The sequence below is a fragment of the Xiphophorus hellerii genome, chromosome 4 (assembly GCF_003331165.1).
Source record: "Xiphophorus hellerii strain 12219 chromosome 4, Xiphophorus_hellerii-4.1, whole genome shotgun sequence".
Taxonomy (NCBI): Eukaryota; Metazoa; Chordata; class Actinopteri; order Cyprinodontiformes; family Poeciliidae; genus Xiphophorus; species Xiphophorus hellerii.
The window spans coordinates 13,088,678-13,115,053 of record NC_045675.1 but is presented as its reverse complement, the minus strand read 5'-3'; the positions used below and the strand labels follow the sequence as shown (position 1 = coordinate 13,115,053).

The following is a 26,376-nucleotide window of genomic DNA, read 5'->3' as shown; positions in this document are numbered from 1 at the left end:
TTGAGTAAAACCCTGTTGACGAAAGTCTGCATCGATTTATTTATCCCCCTTTTCAAGTGGGGAAGCTGCACAAATTGAAAAAGAACTTGACATTTAATGATCAATATATCTGATTGGTCTGATCCTATTACATGTTTATCTACTTAAATTAAATCAGATGGTTTTGTGAATCAGAATCGGCTTTATTTATTCTCAGTATTAATCCAGAATTATAGATTTGACACTCCTGAGATTGAAAGTCTTGAATAAAAGGAAAAACTGACCAAGATTTTGAACATCCATTATGCAAATGGGTTTTATCTTAATTTTTACTTCATAAAACCACAAGGAAAAAGACCACTGTTCTTTAAATGTTTAATGAAAGTGTCGAATAGGAAGGTAAATAGTTCATCCTCTACATTATTATAAGACTGATTTACTTACGTTAACATAAATTAACAAAGCATGTTAACGTCTACATTAAAATGAGGTGAAATGAGAAATAACGAAACCGATCAGTGTTTACTAATTCATCTGTTTCTATTTAAAATCATAATTTATTTCACTTCCTGTTCATTTTCTCTACAGCCTGATGAATCCCTGCAGCACAGCGGTGACGTCTCCAGCTATGCTGATCCTCCCGTCGTCTCTCACTTCCAGTTCCAGTTCTCCTCCACGACTCGAGCACTGGTACGCTGCAGAAACACAAAATCAGGCCGGTTACTGACCGCAAGATGAGATCCAACAGAAAATGAAATAAAAAGCAGGTTGAGTAAAGAATTCATGTAAGAAGTTCAACCTGTGTGGATTCTATTCAGGGTTTTATTGGATTATCAAGCCTTTAAAAGAATAACCAGAGATTATTGACATAATAATTAACAAAAGTCCTCAACTATGTGGAAAGGTTAAAAGAGTCAATGGCAAGTAGGATGCCCCAAAACAGTAATGTAGTAAATATAGCACTACTTCAACATATTTTACTCAACTAAACATAAAAAAATATAAAAAGTATTTAATATTTAAAAAATTAAATCAACAGATGGACCAAAATATAAAGTTAAGTGGAAGTTTCTGTATTTTCAGGTAAAAAATAGCAATAATTCATATAACTAACAAAAAAATAACAAAATCAGGTAGAAGAAATTTTTCCAAATCAGTTTATTTCAATAAAAAAACGTATAAAACTTTAATAACAACTGTAGGTGTGTGTCTGTCGGGTGAATTTTTAGCTAAACATGTTTGTTTTTCATTCAACGGTAGAAAATACAGACATTTTACTCAAGTAAGAGCAAAAATATTTCATAATAAAAATAGTCAAGTAAAAGTAAAAAGTACAGAGTAGTGAAAATACTCCTAAGTAATTTTTTCAAACAAAGTTACTCAAGTAAATATAACTAAGTAAATGTAGCTCGTTACTACAAGTAAAAGTAATCAGTAGCCATTCAAGAAATTACTCTAGAGTAAAAAGTATTTAGTAAGTCTACTCAAGTACTGAGTAACTGGTCAAAGTATTTAATATTTAAAAACTACTGAATCAATCGGACCAAAACATGAATTTAAGTGCAAATTTAAGTATTTTAAGGACAAAAATTACAATAATTTATATAAGTAACAAAAAATAACAAAATCAGGCAAAATGAAAATGTCCCAAATCAGTTTCTTTCAATAAAAAACCGTATAAAACTTTAACACAAACTGCAGGTGTGTTTCTGATGAACTTTGGGTTAAAACATGTTTGTTCTTCATTCAGTGGGTAGAAAATCCAGAGATTTTACTCAAGAGTAGAGATACTTTGTAATAAAAGTATACAGGATAGTAAAAATACTCCTAAAGTAATTTTTTTCAAAATAAAAGTTACTCAAGTAAATGTAATTGAGTAAATGTAACTAGTTACTATTACTACCCAACTCTGTTTGTCTCAACTGCTAAAACCTTGAAGCTGCTCCGACTCTATTTTTACTCACCAAGCATTTTCTTTTTCCCAAGAACGTCTGACCAGTAGCTTCCCAGTACGGTGTGGGCAGAGCCTGAAAGAGCAGAAGGTACAAACGCATTTCACATTTATTTCACATTTATTGCACATTTATTGCAGTCGTGTAAAATATGGAACCATCTTTATTTATTTTTAACCTGTTGTTTTCCTTTACAGCAGAATAAAGATCAGAATTAAGGTTATTTGTGAAAGCGCTCATCCAGGGCCGGCCCAAGGCATAAGCAAACTAAGGAGCAGCTTAGGCCCCAGGGCCACTAAGGGGCCCCCTCAGTGGAGCTGATTTTTTTTTTCGTAATAATTTCTATGTCATTATAATATCAAAAACACACAAAAACAAAAGTGATTTGGTTTTACAATAATATATATTTGATAATGTATGTAGAAATTATTATTTTATTGATAAAAAGAAAATAAATAAATTGCTCTTGGGGCCCCCTGGTGGTCGCGGTAGGTACCGCACTGTTTGCCGGTAACATGAGCTGCTGTGCAGAGCATCCAAACGTCCAAAGCTCCAGTCAGAAGTTAAGTAAGCAAAACAATGTCTCAAGAAAGGACTTATCCTCCAGGGAGGGAGAAAAGAAAGAGAATAGAAGAATAGAAAAAAGCCAAGAAAAAGGTTTGTTTTAATCTGCCTTGGTAACGTAAAAGATTTGTAAAGCTGCTAATAGAAAATTAGCTTGATAGCGACCTGGAACGGTCCAGTTCAACAGCCAAACATCTTGCTAGGGTCTTTGTGTTTGTGTGAAACTGAGTTTAAACTTTAAATGAATTGATTCTCCTGCTTGGCTCTGTATATTTCTGAGGTATTTTGGCTTCAATGATGTTTGATAACGTTTGATAATAATTAAAACTTCTCAATGTTTGACATTGTTTAGCAAAATGTTTCTACGTCAGGCTACATAGCTGCTACATCGATGAGCTGCTCTATGCTGTAGTCGGGGATATTTTGTTTGCTACTGAGCAAAATCATTTTGTGGCTAAAACAAACATTATTTTTACATCAACTACTAAGTTATAACTTATGTGAAAATCATTTGAAAGCTCAGAATCAGTCCAGTACCGGTACTGGTCCACATTCTCAGGGGAGAAAAACTCACCTGGTAAAAATTAAATTTTTAGCCATTGGAGTAACGCTTAAGAGAAATTAATTTAATCAAAGAATGTCATGAATATATGTGTAGAGCTGCACCGATTGCAGTTTTCTGGCAGATTCCTGGTTACCGATCTTTAAAAGGCCTGACTTGCCCATTTTGATTTTGACTGATATGAATTTTTTTGTCTGAAATGTCACTAAATATAGCCAGAAAGTCACTGAGTTGGCAACAGTGGAGTGAATATTGTTAACTGTAAACGTTCAGACCTGACCTGGTGGGTCAGTCGGTCAGTCAAACCTCTCACTGCAGAGCAGACGAGGACAGAGACTGATTTTAAACCTTTGCTGACAAAGATAAGATTAGGGGATGAGATCGGCTTCACATGTAAGTATCGGCCAATAACGATCCGCCAAAATATGCACAGGATATAATGCAAACAGCACTGCCAGAGATGCAATAAGTTTATCGGGTGACCTAATGATCTAATGATCGGGCTGCTGATTGCAGCCAGTCCACATTGTTAGCAGAACTAGAGGGCCCCAAAACCAGATTTCGCTTAGGGCCAGGTGGGGTTGGGCCAGCCTGCGCTCATCTTACCGGTGACGGGATCTTCTGGGATTCCGGCCCACGGAGCGAAGAACCGGGAGTAGAAGTCGAATCCTGGCTTACAGTCTGGAGACCCTGAGAGGAACATATAAATGACAGAGCATGTAATAAAACTATGACAGAGTATTAGGGACTATTGTAGACAGAAAAATAAAAGGAGTAAACTCAGACATTTTTCAGAAAAATCAAGGAAATTTCAGATTTCCCAAAACCAAAACATTACTAGAAAAAATTCTGATATTTTGAGATTAATCTCAGAAAAATTTTACCTTTGGTACTCAGAAATTTCCATGTTTTTTTCTAGAAAATTTCTGATATTAATTTCAGAATTTTGTTTTTTTTCTAGTAATTTTTTTATTTTTCAAACTAATAATTTTTCATTTTTGTTTCCTAGAAAATTTCTGAGATTAATCTCACAATTTCTTCTTTTTTTCTAGCTAATTTTCTACTTTTGAAACTCAGAAATCTCCAGGTTTTTCCTACAAAAGTTCAGAGATTGATCTCATAATTTATTTTTTTTTTCTAGCATTTTTTCAAACTCAGAAATGTTCAAGTTTGTCTTGATTAATCTCAAACTGTAAGTTTGTTGTGTATATTTGATCTTTCTTTTTTCCTTCAGTCATACACGGTCGGTCATCTACATGAAGCTTCAGGTTTGACCTCTGCTGACCTTTCATTGTAACGATAACTCCTCCCACTCTGCCACTGGAGTCGCTGCTCTGAAGAGCAACAGGGTCAACTTTCAGACTGGTTAGCGCTGACCTGGAGACAAAACACACACACACACAGCAAACACTCGGCTCAGTGGTTCCTGAAAGAAGGTCAGAGATGTGAGCATTTTGACAATCTGGCTGGTTTCTGGGTGTTTGTGGAGAAAATGACCTTTCACAGCTGTCCGACAATCGGATCATCAGCTTCTTTGTGTCGCGGCTCATAAAAACCTCCTGAACCGGGTGGTTTCCTACTGCCGCCTGTAATAGAAATATAAATACACTGTTTAACACACACACACGTAATCTGCCTGAGAAGTGTTCAGAGACGACCGGTGTGGATGTTTATTACTGACCTTTATGGTATCTTTAAAGTCACTGTGATCCTAAAATATGTATATAAAAAGAAATGTTATATTTTTGTATTTGCCCTTTCAGATGACTTTATAGTTAAACTTCATTATACATGCTGAAGAACATGTGAATATGTCAGTTAAAGCATTTGAAATAAACTGTGTCTGAAAAACAAAACTCTTAAAAATGCAACCACAGAAATTAAACTTTATTAGGATTTTTCTGTGATCTCCAGATTTTCACAAATCAGTTGTTCCCCCATCTCTTCTGTCTCAGCGTCTCTGATTAAAAACTCCTACCTTTTCATAACAAAGTATAATTTTTTTACAGTCCAGATACAAGATAAAATTATTTCCTGATGTTGTGCGAAATGTTTTCATGTATAAGGTATGAATTTCTTCTCTATATCTCAGTTAAACGTGGAAAACCCACTGAACGCAAACATACCAGTTGCTAGGCAACACAGCATTACCTATAAATCTTATCTATAAATGTGGGGATTTTGTGAATTGAATGTGCAAACTGTGCTTACATTTTTATTAATTATTAATCGAACCGTAACAGCTTATTTAATCATATTTAAAATATAATGTGTTTTCTATTTGTGAAGCACTTTTGCTTCATTTCAGTGAAAGGCACATTGTAAAACAGATAAACCTAATTAATTAGTTTATTTTCCAGAGAGGACATATTTTAGATTGCTGATTTTCTGCAGGTTTGTGTTGATGTATTGATGAATGTGTAATTCACCTCCTTGGTTGGTGGATTTAGAGGAAAGTCCATGATGTATCCTTCTTTTCTCTTGCTCACGCCCAAATCTCCACTCCTGGTCTCAAACACCAGCGTTGGATTAACGTTATCTGAGGAGGCGGACATGACGCAACATTTTACAGTTTGCAAGCTGACAAATTCTTGAATGACAGTCTACGTCCTCATGAGGTGTTTATGTGTGTATCGGTCTTACTTTTATACTGGAACAGCACAGCTGCAGAGGCCAGGGTGGCGTGACCGCACAGATTTACTTCCATGGTTGGTGTGAACCATCTGAGGCGAAATCTTGTTCCTGTTTAATCACATCGCCGTTTTTAAAATATTTATATGTCTTTACTGCCCAAAGATTCCTTAGATTTTCGATCTTTGTCTACAAGAAGGAGCTTGCAGTGGTCATAAACTCATAATAGTGATGTAATAGCTACCGGAAGTGAAAGTATCGGCAGGGTTGATCAAGGTGATGAAAGCTGTTTCTGACAGGTTCATCTCTGCTGCTATCTTCTGATACAAATCATCACTCAGCTCCTGGTAAAAAAGGACATTATGATGCACACTTAGAAAAAGGACGCAAGTATTTTCAAGACTTCAGGGTAAGTGGTTGTGCTGCATGTTTTCAGTTTGATTACGCAACGCCTGCAAGCTGAAACTGTTTACTCACCGCTGATTAAACGGAACTTTTTCTGTTTAACCGCGTCCGAATCAGGCGTGTTAGCATTTCAATCCTTCTTAATAAACTCCACTGCTCCGTAATTAAGTAAATTTATTTCCTCAAGTTGTTTATAAGTGATAAAGCTGTAAAAATAACACTTCAACACAAACACAACTCACATGCAGAAGCGGACAGACAGCCGCGGGGTTTCCTCTGAACGGTAAGTTTGTGAAGGCGTCCAGCGTAAACACGGGGATCTCCATTACGGCCAGGCCTGAAACTGGGGCAGGGAGGACGGTGCTGTTGTTTCAGGGCTCGCTGCTGTGCCTGGACTTTCAACCTGTTTGGTTTGCAGACTGCAGTCACCAGCGACTCCCCCTGCACTGCCACGGCTGCAGCGTTTCATTGGTTCAGCGCAATCTGGACTGGGGTTGTAAAGTTGGCCAGATTTTTTTCTTCTATTTATTGGTTTAACCTAAAAATGATTAAAAAAGATTAATTAAAGTGAATATCAAGTGTTAGCTTAAACTCCAAAATGCAACAACGGAAACGATAGATTTAAAACAAAGAGATGATAAGGTAAGGTTTCTTTATTTGAATGACATTTCCATTCATTTCCGAAATATATTTTTTTGTATATTTTCTAACATATGTATTATTTGTAAAGCAAATGTATATCTGGCCTCAAAGTGCAACATAAAACACAGAAACAAGAATAAACGAACAACCAAAACGATCAAGTACTATAGTTGTAAATGTATCTGACAAATATTTACAACTGTTAAAAGGTGTAAGAATAGGAAAATAAGATACAAAATGGTCTACACAAAATATTTAAAAAGTCAGAGTATTTATTGTGGTTAAAAACCAAAAGAATAAATGTTTTTGATGTTCTACTTTAAAAATCAGAATAGAAATGTAACAGCACTACAAGGTGTAAGAAAAACATCATGTCCCAGAGTGGTTTATTGTATAAAAATACTTTGGCCACAATTTTAATTTTAATCATGGTTTTGAAAGACCCAGAATCAGGAGGCACTGAAGAAGTCGTTTACGTGATATACCACATGAAAATACCAAAGAGCAGAACTTGAGATACAAGCTACACATGCTGGATCAAAGTCAAAGAACCAAATTACCAGAAATATTTAATGGCTTCTAGTCAACAAAGTGCACTAGAAGCCACTCTAGGCACCGAGGTTGAGCATTACTTCGGTGCCTTCAACAAGGAAATACGCTATATTTAATAGAGAGAGAGAGATAGAGAGATAGAGAGAGAGAGATAGAGAGAGAGAGAGAGAGAGAGAGAGAGATAGAGATAGAGAGATAGATATAAGAGGGCGGGAAGATAGATATAGAGATAGAGATATATATATATATATATATATATATATATAGATATATATATATATATATATATATATATATATATATATATATATATATATATATATATGTACGTTTTGTCATATTAAACAACACAAATTTCTTAGAAAACAATTTTTTGTTTCGTTACTCTGCAGTCAGCACTCCAGGCCAGTAGGTGGCGGTGTTGCGGCAGTTACTGTTCCATCTGCTACATGAGGAAGAACCAATCTGAGCGCGTTTCCTGATAGTGAAACCTTTGGAGCTGGAAAACACCGGGGTAAAAAAAAAAAGATCTTGCAAAATAATTTCTGTTTGTAAACTATTTTTATTTGGGAAAAAATGGCAAATTTTCCTGTAAATTCGCGTTGATTCTTGGCTATAGTTTACTACATTCTGGCTGGCGGACCGCTGAGGCTCGTTGGTTTGACCGCTGTTTCTGTCCTGCCGTTGGCCTGCTGTAATGGCTTCAACGGTAAAACTAGCATTAGCTTGGAAGAGGAAATACGTTTGCTTAAATGCTACATAACTTACTTTATAGCCACACAGATGCTGCAGTTTAGCTCATTAACAGATAGTTAGCTTTTTGTGGGCGCAGACGTGGCAGCGTTATGAAGGATTTTAAAGGCGATCTGTGGTTTATGACACTTGACGTTAGATGAACGCCTAGCTGCGTGGAAATATGAAGCTATTTTTTCCTGCTGTAATTGTGGCTTGTAAAATTAAACACGTGTATAAAACAGTATATATTTTTGTAACTTTGCCACTGGTTAAGCTTCCAGCACGTGTGCATTTGGTAAAATAATTTATTTTACCTTTAATTTTAACATCATGCTGGAACTAAACAGCACAATCGATATTTTTGCCATTGACTATTATTTAAAATGCATTTAAAAATACATTACATACATGAGATAAGGAATGAAATTAACTTTAGCTTTTTGGGTATCTGAAATGTACTTTTGACTGAAACCGGCATTGAAAGACTTAGAAAAAATACTAATTTATAAATATTTATGTAAGATGAGAAAGGAAGTTTTAAAGGCAGTGATAGAAACTATGGAGACATATGTTGATACATGATATGTCTTTGTAAGTTTAAAATATCTCTTTTTTAATGAGCATTTTTCCATCCAAAAGTGCTGGTGTAACTATCACAAATAAATCTTTTGTAAATGTTTATTGTAAAAGACCTTTGTGCACTTGTTTGATTAAATAAGTTCTTTATTCAGTTGGTATACAAATTGAGTATATTAACTTTGTTACTAACAGAGATTCTGAAAACTTTAACCTACAAAATTAAATAAAAATAGTTTTTAAAGGACAGGACGAGTCAGTAGCAGCACAGTCACAAATCAAGTTACTTGAACAAAAATCACACGCTCACTGATGGTAACAAAACGTGTAAAAACGCAGTAATCAAATATCTTTTTCTCTGCAGAAAGGATGTCTTCGAGTGACGATGGGTATGTGGTCCGGATCAGAGGACTTCCCTGGAACTGCTCACGGGACGAAGTGGCCAGTTTCTTCTCTGGTGAGAATAAACACACGTCAACTTAAGTCGACCATTGACTTTATAAGCTCTGTTAGTCACAATTAACAGTTGTGTGTTCCAGGATATACGGTATATTAAAATGACTCAATTTTTGCCTAAATTTGTATCTCCATTTCTCGTTGCTATCTTGTGTTTGTTTCAGTTGTTTAGCCGTAAACGAACTTCTTTTACCCATTTACTTAAACCACTGCATATCCGGTTACTTCTTTTAGCAGTTGAGTGTTTTTGTGAACAATGTTGATAAGTTGTAATACAAATTATTTTAATTTTGTTCAGTCAGCGTTAGACAACTTTGTTTCATTTTATGAATAACTTTGTTGAAATGCAATCAGCTGCAGTGACTTTTTACTAAACTTGTTCTCCAACATGATGATCCCTTCCTGCAGACTGTGACATCGTGGGAGGCGTGAGTGGAGTGTGTCTGACCTACACTAAAGAGGGCCGAGCCACCGGTGAGGCATTTATTGAGCTGAAAACAGCTGACGATTACAAGAATGCTCTTGCCAAGGATCGTAAATACATGGGACACAGATACGTAGAAGGTAAGTGTTGGATTTGTGATTTCCTGCAACAATTTTTATTAAAAAACTTATTGCTCTGCTATTCATGTGGTGATTATGCTAATTGCCATTCTCCCTCTTTACTGCAGAGCTTTATGTTTCATTCTATAATTGTGTGAATATCTTTGTTTGAGATTTAAATGACTCTTTCTTTTATAGCTTGTGTTATGTTCATATTTCCGTGTGTTCATGTGTTTAAAACAGTGTTTAAGTCAAAACATAGTGAAATGGAATGGGTGCTGAGACGTAGCGGCCCTCCTCCTGACAGCTGCAATGGCTGCATGCTAAAATTAAGAGGACTCCCTTTTGGATGTAGCAAGGAGGAGATTGTCCAGTTCTTTTCAGGTACACAAATGTTAAAATGTTTCTGTAGCTTTTATGATAAAATCCTGCACACTGCATCTTGGTAGAAGAAATTGTGTTTAAATTTGAAGTTGTTGTGTGTTGTTGTTGATAGTGTTGGTTATGTGCATAAAGATTATTAAAAGCTGCAGCATGTAGGCACAATATGAACTTTCACTTGTTGGTTGCTAGTATGGCCATAATAATTCAGTTTAATTATGTAGCACTAATTCACAACAAATGTAATCTAAAGACACTTTACTGCACAGATTTTAATTTCCCAACTTTTTACAGTCGAATTTGATGTTTGATTCAAATCTAATTTTGTTATTTAGGAGCCGAGTTGAATTTATAGTCATACATTGTCGCGTTCAAAAAAGTACATTGTAGTGCAAAGAGAAATAAGAAATAGTTGAAATTCAAAAGAATATTACAAATAAGTGATTTTTTTTGGTTAATTTCTCTTGAGCATCAGCTCCTCCATAATTCCTCAATTTAGGATTTTGACTGTAAAGTGGAGATTCAAGACAAAAATAAAATGATTCCAACTAAAACTAGTGATATCTGAAATGTGAGTCTCTATAAAAAATCCAAATATTGCAAAAAGCAATTGATCGAACCTTATGATCCAAAGACTGATTTTTGTTGTTGCTATGTATTAGGAGCTTATTTATTTATCATGTTTCTGTCACTGATATTTTGCTTTTAAAAAAGTTTAATTGTATGAGCTGGGATGGTTTAACATAAGATAGGAAGGCCCAATAAATAGATTTTTGTCAGGTCGTATCAGAGTTATACTTATTATACATCAGATGATATCTGACATATTAATGGAACAGGAAGAGCACCGTCACCTAGGACTAATCTAACTTCAACCAAATGAAAATGACCTGAGTGAAGTTGGTTCCCCCACCTTCTTCAAATCAGACAAAAGTGGTGGCAAACGTTTTTGTTTCTGCCTGAGCCTGTCACAATGACAAATTTTGCTGGATGATAAATTGTTCCAGACGTTATTGTGATGAACGATAATATTGTTGTCTTGAGACCATTTTTAAGTAAAATTATGGTAATGGTAAAATAATAATGCAAGAACACATTCTAAAAGATTCCATAGAACATTTAACACTGGAACTGGAAGACATTTTAAATATCCAACATAAATTAAGTAAACAACAAATAAAATTAACTTTGAAGTCTTTGTAAACAAAATTGTTCTTCATAATAAGGGCTAGTTGAGACCAAAGCACCAAACTGAAGACTTTTATCATCCAGTTTTTGGTAGACGGAGAGAAAAAAAGAGCTAAACGATAAATCATGCCAATGTAAATTGAGTGTTTTAATTTATCATGCGATTAATTGATTTATTGATTATTGTGGCAGGCTTCTTTGTGCAGCTATCAATTTAAAGATATTAAGAAATATATGCATGAAAAATATATCATGAAAGGTCAACCAGTCCCCCCCCCCCCAAACCACACACACACACACACACACTTTTATGAAATCTAAATTACCTTTTAACTTCTTTTATTAATATCTTCAAAGCAAAAGCAGCAGAAAAGAAATTTGTTGCTGCACAAACACTTGATACCACTTTTGTCTGATTTGAAGACGGTGGGTGTGGGGGGGCTACTTCACTCAGGTATGAAAATGTGGGGAACAAAGGACAACAGACTGTGGCCATCTGCACTTTGGGTCCAATTAATTTAGTGATGTCATTTCCCTGTTTAACCCTCACAGCTGGGGACATGTAATTATAAACTCAGGCTCCTGAAATTTCAATGTTTTGTGACGTTTTACAAGATGCTACTGATGATGATGATCAATGATGACACTAATCGTAAACGCTCCACTCATGCAGTGGGTGTTGTTCTCAACTATTCCTACCAGTCTACCTACCGACCTATGTATTTATGTGTGCTTGGGTTGAAGGGTTCAGAATCGTGCCAAATGGGATAACTCTGCCAGTGGACTACCAGGGGAGGAGCACAGGGGAAGCCTTCGTGCAGTTTGCCTCAAAGGAGATAGCAGAAAAGGCTCTGGGGAAACACAAGGAAAGAATAGGGCACAGGTGGGACAGACGGGAGAGGGACGGGCTGGACTGGGATGGGTTTCTATGATCATTGTAGAATAACTGTGGTGTTGCTTAGATGGGCTGAGGAGTGGGTGAATGTGTGGGTTCGTGGGCTAAAACATTTCTGGAGAAAAGGGGGGAACTTGGTGATTTAATTGGGCGGGTTGTGTAATTCCAAAAATATTAATGAAATGGTTTTAAGGGGTTTTTCTATTATTTAGCACATTTTGAAGCTGCTGTTATACATTAATCTTGTGAGACAGCGACATCTGGAGATCTTAGATAATTTACCAGAAGTTGATTCGCATGCGGAAGTATTCACACCCCTGAACATTTTCATAATTTGAACTAAAAATGTGGCAGAGTGTTTGGGATGAACCAACACAAAGTAGCACACAAAAAGTGAAATATTATGTTGTTGTTTTTTTCTTCAATTAAATTAGCAAAGTATTGTTGGTACATGTGTATTCTGGTAGGCCAGTCACGATAACAAATTTTACTGGACGATAAATTGTCCCAGAAGTTATTGTGATAAATGATGATATTGTTGCTTTGAGACCATTTTAAGGCATAATAATGCAGAAACACATTCTCCAAGATAAAAAAAAACCTTTACATTTTAATGAACATTTAACACAGGAACTAAATAAACAGTCTTTTAAAACAAAATTGTCCTTCAAAATAAAGTCTGGTTGAGACCAAAACACCAAAATAAAGACTTTTATTATCCAGTTTTTGGTAGAAGAGAAAAACAATAAATCATGCAAATTAAATTTGTTGAGCTCATTTTAATTTATCATGCGATTAATTGATTTATTGTTTATTGTGACAGGCCTATATTCTGGTATCTAAAATAAAACCCAGAGCAACCAGTAGCCCAACTCAGACTGGCCAGGAGAACAGAGATCTGATAAAAGCATCCAAGAGACTCATGATAAGAAGTGAATTTGCTCTGACCAAATGGGACCAATTTAAACATTTTGGTTTGCATACAAATCAAAAACTAAACGCTGCACTTAACACACTATACAGAGGGTCGTTCTTTAGTTACATTTTGTGTAATTTTGAAAGACAACCAGCTAGAAACAGGCAAACTTTCTTCCCCTGATCACAGTGTTAAAACGGTCCAGTCAAAGTAGACGTAAACCTGTCTAAGAGTCTTTGGCAAGGTTTGAAAATTAAACTTCATACATTCTTTCCATCCATCCTGATGGAAGAATTTTTGCAAACCATCAATCATTTTACTTCCACTTCACAGCTGTGTACCATTTTGTGTTGGTTTTATAGAAGAAAATCCAGATTTAATCCTTGGAGGTATTAAAAGTGTAGAAATAGAAAAAGTTTGGAGGGTGTGAATAGTTTTGCCAGCGTTGGTTTAGGACCATCAGAGCATCTCAGTGATGCTCAGGCAGCAGAAAGTCAAAGCTAGACCTAAACACCCTGTATGGATTAAGCCGTAAGCATCAGTGGTGAGGTAGAAATCTTTAGAACAGGAAAATGCCCAGATTATGTTTTTGTGGCTGTAGGTTTCTGTTTTTATTGTCTGTTTGTGTCGTTTCTGCACGGTAAGCCTCTCATCTACTTCCCCGTTGTCCCCCGGGCCTCTCATGTTGCAGGTACATAGAAATCTTTAAGAGCAGTCGCTGGGAGATCAAAGCCCACTATGACCTCCCCCGGCGGGGAACGTCAACCCAGAGACCCGGGCCCTATGACAGACCGGTCATAGCGTCGCCCAGGGGAAGCCTGTACGGGCCCGGACGCAGTGTGGGTCTGCTGGACAGCATGAGGAGTGGAGGCGGCTACGGAGGAGGTAAACATTGATTCGATTTATTTATTTCAAACAGGTTTTTAAAAACAAGAGAACAAGCAATCTGTAGAACAGAGAAAAAAACGTGCATACATAACCAAGAACAAAATAATTAGTTTACCACAACTTTTATTTTTGAAGAGGAGTAGGAAGAAGTGAACGCTTATTTAATCCTACCTTTTATCTCAATTTATGGACATTTGTTACCTACTGGCTCAATAATTATCAAACATCTGCAATTAAAACCATAATATTCATGTGCCTGTTCAGTATCCTGGGCTAAAGAGCCAACAGATCAATTAGTTTATAACCATCTTGTTTATGTAATATAACTCTCATGAGACACCAAAATGTGCAGTAGCAATGACAACCTGACCTTCAGCTACGGTTCCCTGTAATATACAGCTCTGGAAACTCAGAGTCCACAGCCCTGAACCCCATTGAAAACCTCCTGGTTTTTCCACCAAACATTAATATCTCTGAACTCTTCCTGAGTAAAACATTGTATTGTTGTTTCTAAATGAATATGAACTTGTTTGCATTATTTGAGGTCTGAAAGCTCTGCATCTTTTTTGTTATTTTGACCATTTCTCACTTTCTGCAAATAAATACAAAATTTTTGCTTTGAATTTCAGAGACATGTTGTCAGTAGTTCATAGAATAAAAGAACAATGTTCATTTAACTCAAACATAAACCTATAAAGAGTAAAATCAGATAAACTAGTCATTTTAAATGGTCTCTGAATTTTTTTCCAGGGCTGTATATGTATGTTAAGGGTGCACCGATTGCAGTTTTCTGTCCAATCTCTGATTACCGATCTTTAAAATGCATAACCTGCGAAATTCTGATTTTTTCTGACACCAAATATTTTTGTTTGAAATGTTGCTCAAAATAGCAAGAAAGTTGTTGAATTGGCAACAGTTGGGCAACTATTGTTAACTGGAAGTGTGCAGACATGAGCTGGTCTGTCAGATTAACCTCTAACAGGACAGCAGAGGTCAGCTCAGGTAGAAAAGATTGGCTTCACATGTAAATATTGACTGATCTCCAAAAATTAAGAAAATCGACACCAATGAATCGGCTGACCAATAAATCAGTGCACCCCTATATGTTATATATAAATATTTTTGTTTCATTTTTGTTATTTCATTTAAATAAAGAATGTGTAAAGGAAGGCATAAAATAAAGATGACTGGATAAAATAAGGTTATACTTCTGCCTACTTTGTTTTTGTGTATATAGTTGATATTCATTATCTAAATGTATATCAAAGTATTTGAATTGTTTGAAATAAGTAAACCATAACTAAACTAAAAACCCAAATGCATTATTTGAGTTTATCTTTATAAAGAGATGATTTACCAACAGGTTTATTCTGCCACTGATTTTGATGTTTGAGTGAAGACATCTTTGATTTAAAGTTTTTTTTTTGCATATTGTGTTTTCCGTTCGTTCTGTGTTCAGGTTACAGTAGCTTTGACAGCTACAACGGTTTGGGTGATTACAGTTACAGCGACGGGATGTTTGATGACCGGATGAGAGGAGACAGAGGAGGACGAGGTAAAATTCTCCGATTCCTTTTTAAATTATGGAAAACATGCATAACTAATTCAATCCAGCTAAACGGATCATTTGTTTCTGGAATAAATTAACATTTTGAAACACTTTACAGTTTTCTCATATTTCTAAACACATTTTTTGAAAGTTGTGCTAACTTATGTGAAGTTTCATTCTTCTTTGAAAGCTACTTCAATATGTCTCACTTGGTAAATTTCTAACCTTTTTTGTTTGTTTTTGTCTTTAGGAATCGGAGGCCACGGTTATAGCGGACAATCCGATAGCAGCTCAAGTTTCCACGGCGGCCATTATGTTCACATGAGGGGTTTACCTTTTCGGGCCTCAGAGGGCGACGTTGCAAAAGTAAGAACACAATTAATGTGAGACTTTTTACAGAGTAATTAAGCATTGGAGTATCTGGTGTTGTAGCAATAAAAAGTCTTCTTCCATTTTTGTTGCCTGCAGTTGGTTTAATTTTCTTCTTTCTTATAGTAGAATTAGAGCAACTGCATGTGGATTTAAACTTGGTAGCAATCGTCCCTTTGCTGTCAGTCTCCAGAAAATACTGCAGCAGAGTCATAAAATGGAGCCATATTTTAAAACATTTTTTCCAGTTCTTCTCTCCTCTGAACCCGCTGAGGATCCACATCGACATGGCTCCGAACGGGAAGCCGACCGGAGAGGCAGACGTGGAGTTTCGCTCCCATGAAGATGCTGTGGCAGCCATGTCCAAAGACAAGCACAACATGCGTATGTGTCTCTGACTGTTTCTGTACGAGAATTTGATGATGCAAGAAATAATGAATGCTGAAGTGATAAAAAAAATCAGCTGATTTTGCTTTTGTGGACAATATGCTGTTTGTAAAGCTTCTGACCTGATTGACATTTTTCTGTTAGAAAATAAGAACCACATTCAAAAGGTTTTTCATCTTTCGGTATCTTTTTTTATGTTAAAATAAGACAAAACGTAACATAATGTATTTGAGAAGCCAATAGTTTTGAATTAAAAAATAAGAAAAAAATAATCATAACGTTGACATGGTTGAGACACAGATACTTACCTAAAGTTTGTGATTTCTAAAAGGCTCCTAATATTTCCAAATTCAGCCATTTGGATCCTTTCAAGCCCATGACAATGTTTAAAATATCTAAAAGGGTTAAATGTAACCTTCCTGTTATTTGTTGAAGCCTCACTCTGCGAGGTAGCAGCCTAAATCAATGGCTCACTGGCTCTTTTCTCAGTAACAACATCTACAATGAAGGGTTATGTAGTTGCAGCGACCTGCTAGTGTTTTTTTATGGTGTGTTTATTGAAAAGTAATTGTTGATTAGAGCCACCAGCTGATTTTACATGTTTATTTTCTGTAAAAAAGAGTCAGGAAGGCAACATTTATCATCAGGAGGTCGATCTTTAACACTTGGACGTTTTCTCCTCAGAGCATCGCTACATTGAGCTCTTCCTCAACTCAACGGCTGATGGAGCAGGAGAAATGAGTGAGTTCTCATTCAGACGATCACAAATCACTTACGGACGCCCTGCATGTTATTGTTTATATCCTGAAATTTCACGCTGGAGGGCAAAAAGACGCCATTCTTTTACATGCCTTTCGTAGCCGCTCTGCCGCGGTAAAACAGTTCTGTTAACTAAATGAAACCTGAACATGTAAAAGACTGAGACTGCACTGTGACAAATTCAGGGCAGTGTTCCACAACAAAGAGAAAAATAGTGCACAAAACCTGCCAAAGAATAACTCAAAACTACTTTTTTCTCGCTCTCTGTGGCGGCTATGTTACGCACAGACTAGTTGCCATAGCAACAGACAACAACGCCCCTACATGTTTCAGGATTCACCACCAAAAACACTCAAACATTTCCCACACAAAGAGCAGAACATTCAGTCCGTTACAGTATTATGTTTTTAGGCTTGATGTGTATTTTGTGATTACTAATAAGAGATAGATATCTGTGGTAGATTAGCTACCGCTGCTATTAGTTAATCTAACAGCGGTGGTTGGTTAGCTAATTTAAACACCTGCTCTACTGATGATCTGTCAGAGTTGCGTCTTTAGGTCGCCTTTTTATTTTGTAACTGAACCGAAACACAATGAATTCCACGTCACATCTACATGTCATAATTATCAAAGTCAAGCTAGCATAACTGAACTACTTCCCTTTCCCTCCATATTTTTGTCTTAAAACTTTTTCCTGACGTTTTTATCTAGTTGTCATTGTGTGGCAAAGCACTGTGTCACTTTTTCTTTCATATATCAGGCGTACATTTAAGATGTAGTGTGTTATATTGCTAATTTAGCAGCTAAGCCCAATGCTAATCATCGTTAGCCAGCAGCTGGGGGCGGATGTGACGTCACGCTGCTGGGGTCCATAGTCTAGAAACCTTCAGTTGACGAGCTTCTGATATTTCTCCGCCGCCGTTTCAGGCCGTGGGGGCGGCGGTTACTACAGCAGCTCAGGAGGAGGCGGAGGCTCCCGAAGCGGCGGGCTACGAGGCGTGTACTGATGTCACCCGACTCTCTTCTGATCAACCCTGGAGTTTGTCTGCATCTCTGAAGACCAGTTTTACTACAATATCATTTCTAAGCAGGAGAGCTGACGAGGAAGTCGCTTATCGACTTTCACAAACGACATCATTTAGTGCAGCGCCGTGACACAGATCCACCCCACATAGAAGTTCAGTCTCTGGTTTCACACTGTACCTAAAGATCTAAGATGAAGGACAAAACTTTCTCCCTTTGCTAAGATATTAGCGATTCAGTATCTGCTGAACATGTTTGTATTTGACAGTTTGTTCTTACATTTTGTATGATATTTGGGTATTGTAATACAATTTATCACAAATATAAAAGGACGTACTTACAAAGTGCAATGAAAGGTACATTTCATTTTGTAATTTGACTTTGAAAACATTTACATTATATTTTAGATTAGGAGCATCAAACCAGTTATAATTAATAGAAACTAATTGCACTTCATGTTGTTTTGGTGCTGTGGGGAAAAAAATAATTCATCCCAAAGATTAGTGGTTTATTTTTAATTTTTTTAAATGCAAGACAAAAATGCCACACTGCAGTGGGAAGACAGCTTAGTCAGGTCAAAGGTGATCGCCTGAAAACAATACAGGATGTATGTTGTAAAGATGTTCTTTATATTTGATGTTTTTTAAAGGCTTTCTTTTTTATTCTAGTCGGAATATTTCCTTTGTTAGATCATCCTGACACTGATAAAAACAGATTTCAGATCAGCTTTCCTGGTTTGAAAGGTTTCATAATTGAGTGCTTTTGTTTTTTATTAAATGTTTTCACAGTTCTTTACAGAATTTAAATCTTAAGTTGGATATGATGTTCACTCCTAATGAGTGGAAATGAAAGAAAATCTCTATATTTGAGCTGTAAGATAGCCTATGAAGCTGTTGTACATTTGCTTAATAAATTTTGTATTTAATTGTCTTCCTGAATTTGACTTCGTGTGTCAGTGGAGTTCAGATGAAGCTCAACTAAACTGAGTCTTTAGTTAAGTCCCATTAGAAACAAACAATAGATTTACCAACAGGTAGGATTCATAAAACTGAAGCAGAAATATTAATAAGGCTGTAAATATTCCTGTTGAAATGGGGGATTGGTGAGGCCGATATTAGAAATACAAATATTATGTTCACTTTTTCTGCAGTATTGTACAGAAAACAATATCCATTTTTAAAATTTATTTTACCAATTCCCTGTTCTAAACATACAGACACATTATAAAAATATTTAAAGCCTTTATTTTTTGTAATTTTAATGAAAAATAATTTTTTCAGAAGTTTGGAATATTAAGATAAATGACAAGGCGCATTTAATTAAAAATGTCAGACTTCTGAAAAGTATTATGGTTGAGTTCTCTTGCATGAATTACTGCATCAATGCGGCGTGGCATGGAGGCCGTCTAGTCTGGTAAGAGAAACCTTGATGACAAATTGTTTATAAGCTTTGTTTACCTGCAATTAAATCACACTAATTCATAATTTTACTCAGCTAAAAGTAAAAAGCAGCTGTTGAATGAATTACTCAAGAGTAAAAAGTATTTGGTCAAAAGTCTATTCAAGTACTGGGTAACTGATCAAATTATCAATCATTTAATATTTCAAGATTACATAATCAAATGGACCAAAATATAAAGTTAAGTGGAAATTTTGGTGTTTTAAAGAACAAAATGAAAATAATTCAAATAAAATCAGACAGAAATGTTTTTCCAAATCAGTTTCTTTCAATAAAAACTCATAAAAACAAAAACTAGCTGTGTGTCTGTCTGAAGTTTTGGTTAAAACATGTTCTTTATTCAGTGGGTAAATTTTACTCAAGAGTAACAATACTTTATTGTTTTTTAAATAAAATTACTGAAGTAAAAGTAAAAAGTACTGCATAGTCAAAATACTACAAGTACTTTTTTTTTTTAAACTTACTCAAGTAAATGTAACTAGTTACTAACCAACTCTGCGATAGGTTCCACTTTCGATATTTTAAGTCACTATGTGAAATAAAATGACTTGTGTGTAAAGTGCAGTATTAGGTAGTAATTAGTTACATTTACTCAGTTACTTTTACTTGAGTAACATCTGAAAAAATTTACTTTTAGGAGTATTTTTACAATGCTGTACTGGTTACTTTTACTTCAGTAATTGTATTAAGAAGTATTTTTGCTCTTACTTGAGTGAAGTTTCTGGATTCTCTACAAACTGAATGAAAAACAAAAATGTTATAACCTAAACTTCACCAGACACAGTCACACACCTGCAGTTTTTGTTAAAGTTTTATAAGTTTTTTTATTGAAAGAAACTAATTTGGGGGAAAAAAAATATCTTGCCTGATTTATTGATACCTATATTAATTATTGTCATTTTGGTCCTTAAAATACCTAAATTTCCACTTAACTTTTTATTTTGGTCCATCTAATTATGTAATTTTTAAGTTTTAGTTACTCAATATGAGTAAACTCTTTACCAAATACTTTTTATTACTTGACTATTTTTTACTTGAGTTGAAGTACTGCTACTGTTACCTGAGTTCAATTTATGGGAACTCTACTCACCTCTGTAACTCACTAATAAATACACAGACTTTACAAAATACTGACCTTAGAACTGACCCCTGAGGTACGCCACGTGAACAGACGTGTTCCACTTTTAATAATTTAAATTAAATAAAATACATTTACAGCGTGTAAACCGTGGTGTTTGAATAAAACCGCATTATTGAGTGTAGGGGGCGTTGAAACAAAACACTTATTTTGAATTCGCTTGAACGTCGTACTTCCGTCTGACGGTGAAGCTGGAGGTCGTCTCGTCCGAGCGAAAGGACGTCGCGATGAACGCAACCGAGGAGAAGCTGGCGGAGCTCGTACGCGATCACCCGAACCTGTACGACCAGTCGCGCGGGGACTACCGGAACAGCGTGAAGGGACACCTGGCGTGGAAAGAGATAGGCGCCGCGATGGGGAAATCCGAGGAAGAAGTGAAGCTGCTGTGGAAAAACCTGCGCGATAAGTTCTGTAAAGCGAGGAAGCGGCTGGTGCGGAGACAGTTCCCCCAGCAGGACGAAAGCGACCTCCCGTGGGAGGTGCAGGTCCCGGGGCTGTTCAGCCAGATGGCCTGGCTGACCGCACACGTTAAACTACGGCCGGAGGTCGGAGGGAGCGTGGGGGACCCACAGGAGGTGACTTCAGTTTACAGAGTTTTTCAGTTTAATTTCTGCTGATGTCTGACTTTAACGCGGAGTCTGAGTGAGTTTTCACGTTCTTTTAACAAACTGACGTGGAAACACCTGATCGTTCACGGAGAAGACGGTTCTTCTGTTATCACGGCGGACACATCCGCTTTTGTCCCTTCAAAACAAAAGCCCTGGTCAACAAATTTTCGAATTAATCATTAACTATTAGGAAATATTTGATAAAGGCCTGTCACAATGAGCAATAAATCCATTAATCGCATGATAAATTAAAATTAGGTAAATAATTTCATTGTTTTTTCTCTTACTACCAAAAACTGGATGATAAAAGTCTTCAAGTCTGATCAGTTGGTCTCAACCATTTTTTTAATGATTTCATTTGTTGATTCTGTTATTTCTGTTGATTTATTTTGTATATTTAAATGTCTTCCAGTTCCAGTGTTAAATGCTTATTAGAATTGAAGACTTGCTGATTTTTGAGAATGTGTTCTTGCTTTATTATACCACTATACCACTATTACTTGAAAATTGTCTGGTTCACAAAACAAAAGTTCTTAAACTATTAAAAACATTTTATTTAAAATAAAAATCAAAATTAACAATAATAATGATAGTAGTAATAATAATAATATACTTCATATTACTATAACAGAAAATACTTTGCAGTTATCAGAAATAAAAATAGAACTTGTGATCCAATGGTTATGTAACTGAGTCGGATCATTTTTCCAAAAATGTACATAATATATTGAACATTGAAAAAGACACTATTTACAACACAGCACAGCAGTGCAGAGAAACAAATGTCCAATAAATCGTTAGTATACGATTTAAGAATATTCAAGTAAAAATAAGGTGCATATTTTAATTGGTTGCTTTATGTGGTTTAGTAAAAGTATAATTTTTGAATAATTTGTCCCCCCTCTATAACATGGGAGCTAATTACTTTTTCACAGAATCTTTTACTGTGCTCATTCCTCTCGTCAACAACAAATCCCGTGAATTTGGTAACATTTGCTCTTTATTTGGCAAAGTTACGAGGGGGAACCAAATATTTCAGATGCCTGCTCACTCGAACCGGAGATCACAAAGTGGACGCGGACGCTGTACTGTACTGTAACTGCTCCTGCTGTTCAATAAAGTTTTGCTTCAAATAACAAAAGATTGCTAGGTTGCAATTCCTGGAAAGAACACAGGAGGGCAGGCTTTCCCCGTTTTGACCTACATACATGAACTTAGTTACTGAAAACATAATATATACAACTTCGTAACAGACGATGCCTGTCTGCCCTCGGTGTAACCGCGAATTTGCAGCGAACAGTTTTTACAAGGTAAGAAGATTAACGTTCATATACTTTATAAGTAAGTATGATTAGAAAGATATCAAATATCGCTTTATGGAGAAGGACCGCGTCTAACCACTAGTAACCATGGAGACAATGCCCCGCCGTCATACGTCCCAACGTATAGCAAAAAAACTGGTTAGCATCTCGTTTTTGTGCGTTTTTAGGTTGCTCCGGTGTAAAAGGAAATACTGTTTATGACATAGTGATATAAATCATGTGGTGTGAATTCTGGCAAAGTCGGTAATTTGATCAAAACATCATCGGGGAGGTGATACGGGTCGGTTTCTATGCTAGCCGTTTCCAACTTTCCTAAATACCGCCGTCTATGAGCCCCAGCCAGGTGCGTTACGTTCACAGACAAAGTAGCTCGAACCGGAACAAATTACTCGAACAAGTGGAAGCCGTGAATAAACTGACAAAAACAACTTTGGAAAATAACTTCAGTCGCTCTGTTCAATATTCCCGATTCTCACTTCCGACGTCCATCATGGCGCCTCGAATGATTAAGTGACGAAGTCTCAAAGGGTCAATATATGAAAAACTAAAGATTCCTCTGACATCATTGACTGCACTAAACAATAAATTGTTCATGTTTTTGTGGCACACAGGCAACTGGAAGAGCAGACGACATGGAAAAAGAACAAGAGGAAGACAAGAAGAGGCTGCTTGATCCCCTCCCAGTTGTCACCACCAGTTTTTCTCTTGCAGAGCCCACTCCAAGCTGCCACCAGATCATCGAACCTTCTCCTAAACGCAGAAGGCAAGCTCCCGCAGAAACTGGGCCAAGTTCTGCTGATGCATTCAGCAATTTCAGGGATGAAGACGAACTGTTTTTGCTCAGCCTGCTGCCCTCACTGAAGAGGCTCACCATTAAAAAAAGGATGGAGGTCCGGATGAAGTTCCAGCAGGTGCTTTATGCTGCAGAGTTTGAGGACTAAAATCTGGGTCTGGATCACTACACTATCTATGGGCTTGTAAATACATGTTTATAAGTTGTTAATAATTATTTTTGTATTGTTAATTTTGTTGTTTTTTTTTACTTCACTAATCTTCAGAGGCTGGGTTAAAAGGAAGGAAAAACGCTTCACTTTTATTTACTGAAGACGCACACAACAATCTCAACATTTATTTATGTAACTACGAGTGTTTTTCTAGTTTTTCAAGAAATCAGTGATGAAGGAGTTACAGCAGTCCTGACTCATTTCCTCATAGTCAAACATTTATTGGATTATTTTATGGTCACATAAAAATGAAAGGGAAAAGCACAAATGCTCCAATGACGCACTACTTAACCTGCCGCATTATAAAGTTTGCCCTGTATTTTTATTTCCTCATAATAGAGCAACTTTCACTCAGACATATGCAGTGCCTTGCAATCATATTCACACCCATTTATCACATTTATTCACAACACAAACATACATGTATTTATTTGACAGAGCAATCAAAGTGTAAGGAAAATTACTTCTTTTTTTTTACCAATTTTTATATTGTAAATAAAAGTCTGAAAAGCCTGAAATGCATATTCAGTCTCCTTTACTCTAATACCCTTAGATAAGAGACCTGTTGATCTCCTAATTAGTAAATAGAAATTGTAATGAACATTGTTAAAAACTGAGCAACACAAGACTCAGGTTGACAGGGCAACTGTTAGTTATTTACCTCATAAATATGGTATTTATGGAAGCATCAAGAAGAAAGACATTGTTAAAAGATAATCCGAATAACTGTTTTGCAGTTGGTAGCACTGTTGCCTTGCAGCAAGAAGGTCCTGGGTTCAATTCCCGGCCTGGGGTCTTTTTGCACGGAGTTTGCATGTTCTCCCTGTGCATGCGTGGGTTCTCTCCGGGTACTCCGGCTTCCTCCCACAGTCCAAAAACATGACTGTCAGGTTAATTGGTCTCTCTAAATTGGCGACCTGTCCAGGGTGACCCCGCCTCTCGCCCGGAACATCAGCTGGTAATGGGCACCAGCACCTCCCGACCCCACTAGGGAAATGGATGGATGGGTTTGCAGTTTGCGGCACTTCCAACATAATTTTACTAAAGTAAAAAGTAGCTTTTTTTCATAAAAGACAACGAAACGAAACGAAAGATGGAATATAACCTTCTAACACCAAAATACCGCTATTAAAAATGCATTTCGTATGAATAGAGGTGTGTAAATTAATACCAGTTTGATTCAAATGATTCACACTTTCAGCATCAAACGTCTCTGCAGTCTTCTGCTCACTGGGAGTACTGGTTTTTATTCAGATTGTTTTCCAGCAGCGCTGTTATCCGCATAGTCATTCACTTGGAAACGAGCCAATCACGTTGCTGCTTTCACAAGTCCCGCCTCCTCGTTCTCTTCACTGATTGGTTGGTAATGGGTGTGGCGTTTTCATTCATCATTTTCTACATTCAATCAAACATCCTGTTAGCCTGTGACTTTCCATACGTGAAGAAGTAAATATCTCTTGCTGTTTTTTTTTTTCTTTTCTGTAAGTTTAAATCTCTCCCATCACATCTTTGCTCCATTTCTCCCCTAACAGCCTCCATCTCTCCTCCTGTTTATTCCCTAACCCCTCCCCTCTCCCAGCCTCCCTGCCTCTTGTCATTGGGTGCCGTGTCGGGTGATGGTTGTGGTTTCTGTCGGGGATATCTCCGGAGCATGTACCAGCTCTCAGCCTGCAGCCGTACATGGACAGATGGAAGTTTTTTGAGACTTTGTGACATCTGAGATCTGCTGATTACCGCTTTTATCCTCTGCAGCTGGACAGATTTCATACAAGCTAAATGAGGATTACTGCTGTGTTTCTTCATTTTGAGGTGAGATGCAGGGACGCACATGCACATGTATTCAGTTACGTTAGGGTGTGTTTGTATTAAGCAAGAATTTGACAAAGTAGCCGGGTCATATTATTTAAGTTGAGCTAAAATGTGTTCCTTAAGTAAATCATAATTATGATAATATCAGTGTTTTGAATAGTAGCACTGTCTGCAGGATTGCTGCACAGTGAAGGGTAACACTACGATGAAACAGCATCCTGTGTTCATTGGTGGAAGAAATCAAAAGCCTCGTGGACAGCTCGGTGATTGGCTGGTTTATCTGTTTTATAAAGGAGGCTGATCCGGTTGATACTGGGATTTCATGCAGTTTGTTGGTGAGTAGTGGGATGCTAGGTGTGGTTCAGAAATGAGTCCAAAAGCGTCACAATGAGATTAAAACTAGTTACTTCAGTGGTTCAGTATCTGCATAAAAATCTAAACATAAAAATGGGTAAATATGTGACTAAATAAATATGCAATTATTTAATTTTTTTAAACAAAAAGCATTTTTATTATGTTATAGTGTGGAATATTCTCAAATAACATTGCCAGTGCTCAGGCTTAAGATGAAATAACGAATTTAACCTTTAGTTATATTATGTATAAAAAAATGCTTACAATCTGCAATATTTATTTATTTATTCCAATTTCATCTTTGTTTTTCAGGTAACATGGAGTAACAGTTATGTAGTGATTAGTTTTTGGGTTTGTGGCATCTTTTAAGGGATTTCATTTGTATTTATAATGGCAATTTTACATTCTAGGAATGTACTCTTATTTTGAGTATACTCCTAAAAATAGGAGTATTTTTTACTATGTCGGGGTTTTTTTTACTTTTACTTGAGTAATTTTATTATAAAATATTTCTACTCTAACCTGAGTAAAAATGTTCTTTATTCACTGAGTGAAAAACAAATATCTTTTAACCAAACATTCACCAAACACAGACACACACCTGCAGGTTTTGTTAAAGTTTTATAAGTTTTCTTTTGAAAGAAACTGATTAGGAGAATTTTTTTTTGCCTGATTTTGCTACTTATCTGAATTATTGTCATTTTTATCCTTTAAAATAAAAAAAACTTCCA

The 26,376-nt window shown here is 36.3% G+C and overlaps 4 protein-coding genes across 5 annotated transcripts in view; 3 read left to right on the top strand and 1 right to left on the bottom strand.

The window, feature by feature from the left end:
• Positions 1–340: 340 nt before the first annotated feature.
• On the bottom strand, positions 341–6,546 carry LOC116718746 (phenazine biosynthesis-like domain-containing protein 1). 2 transcript variants are annotated; one of them, XM_032560967.1, is made up of 10 exons: positions 6,336–6,546; positions 5,933–6,032; positions 5,701–5,799; positions 5,487–5,596; positions 4,739–4,768; positions 4,555–4,643; positions 4,343–4,434; positions 3,664–3,747; positions 1,944–2,006; positions 341–674 (listed from the first exon to the last, which is right to left on the bottom strand). In XM_032560967.1, exons 1-10 carry the CDS (start codon positions 6,417–6,419, stop codon positions 562–564), a joined length of 864 nt encoding a protein of 287 aa, XP_032416858.1. In that variant the 5' UTR covers positions 6,420–6,546; the 3' UTR covers positions 341–561. The 2 variants fall into 2 exon arrangements, with proteins under 2 accessions (XP_032416858.1, XP_032416859.1); XM_032560968.1 differs by lacking the exon at positions 6,336–6,546 and adding an exon at positions 6,166–6,296.
• Positions 6,547–7,679: 1,133 nt separating this feature from the next.
• Positions 7,680–18,890, top strand: hnrnph3 (heterogeneous nuclear ribonucleoprotein H3 (2H9)). Its single transcript, XM_032560959.1, has 11 exons — positions 7,680–7,801; positions 8,963–9,055; positions 9,463–9,618; positions 9,841–9,981; positions 11,911–12,049; positions 13,669–13,862; positions 15,325–15,420; positions 15,665–15,780; positions 16,032–16,167; positions 16,855–16,911; positions 17,857–18,890. Exons 2-11 carry the CDS (start codon positions 8,968–8,970, stop codon positions 17,934–17,936), a joined length of 1,203 nt encoding a protein of 400 aa, XP_032416850.1. The 5' UTR covers positions 7,680–7,801; positions 8,963–8,967; the 3' UTR covers positions 17,937–18,890.
• Positions 18,891–20,396: 1,506 nt separating this feature from the next.
• Positions 20,397–23,994, top strand: LOC116718758 (transcription factor Adf-1-like). The gene is made up of 2 exons (XM_032560982.1): positions 20,397–21,123; positions 23,090–23,994. The coding sequence occupies exons 1-2, from the start codon at positions 20,776–20,778 to the stop codon at positions 23,417–23,419; spliced, it is 678 nt and encodes a 225-aa protein (XP_032416873.1). The 5' UTR covers positions 20,397–20,775; the 3' UTR covers positions 23,420–23,994.
• Positions 23,995–25,080: 1,086 nt separating this feature from the next.
• The window catches only part of rufy2 (RUN and FYVE domain containing 2), a 29,585-nt gene continuing 28,289 nt past the window's right edge, over positions 25,081–26,376 (top strand). Inside the window, exon 1 of the mRNA XM_032560941.1 lies at positions 25,081–25,291. The gene's annotated coding sequence lies outside the window, so the exon portion shown is untranslated. The remainder of the gene's footprint in view (positions 25,292–26,376) is intronic.

What these genes read in the sequence shown, in the direction of transcription:
- LOC116718758 (XM_032560982.1), top strand. Translation starts at nt 20,776, where the DNA reads ATGAACGCAACCGAGGAGAAGCTGGCGGAGCTCGTACGCGATCACCCG. An exon ending in GCGTGGGGGACCCACAGGAG is followed by an intron (nt 21,124 to 23,089) that starts GTGACTTCAGTT and finishes TGTGGCACACAG; the next exon opens with GCAACTGGAAGAGCAGACGA.
- LOC116718746 (XM_032560967.1), bottom strand. Translation starts at nt 6,419, where the DNA reads ATGGAGATCCCCGTGTTTACGCTGGACGCCTTCACAAACTTACCGTTC. An exon ending in TGTGCTGTTCCAGTATAAAA is followed by an intron (nt 5,597 to 5,700) that starts GTAAGACCGATA and finishes CCGCCTCCTCAG; the next exon opens with ATAACGTTAATCCAACGCTG. An exon ending in ACTTTAAAGATACCATAAAG is followed by an intron (nt 4,644 to 4,738) that starts GTCAGTAATAAA and finishes TTTCTATTACAG; the next exon opens with GCGGCAGTAGGAAACCACCC.
- hnrnph3 (XM_032560959.1), top strand. Translation starts at nt 8,968, where the DNA reads ATGTCTTCGAGTGACGATGGGTATGTGGTCCGGATCAGAGGACTTCCC. An exon ending in GATTGTCCAGTTCTTTTCAG is followed by an intron (nt 9,982 to 11,910) that starts GTACACAAATGT and finishes CTTGGGTTGAAG; the next exon opens with GGTTCAGAATCGTGCCAAAT. An exon ending in CAAAGACAAGCACAACATGC is followed by an intron (nt 16,168 to 16,854) that starts GTATGTGTCTCT and finishes TTTTCTCCTCAG; the next exon opens with AGCATCGCTACATTGAGCTC.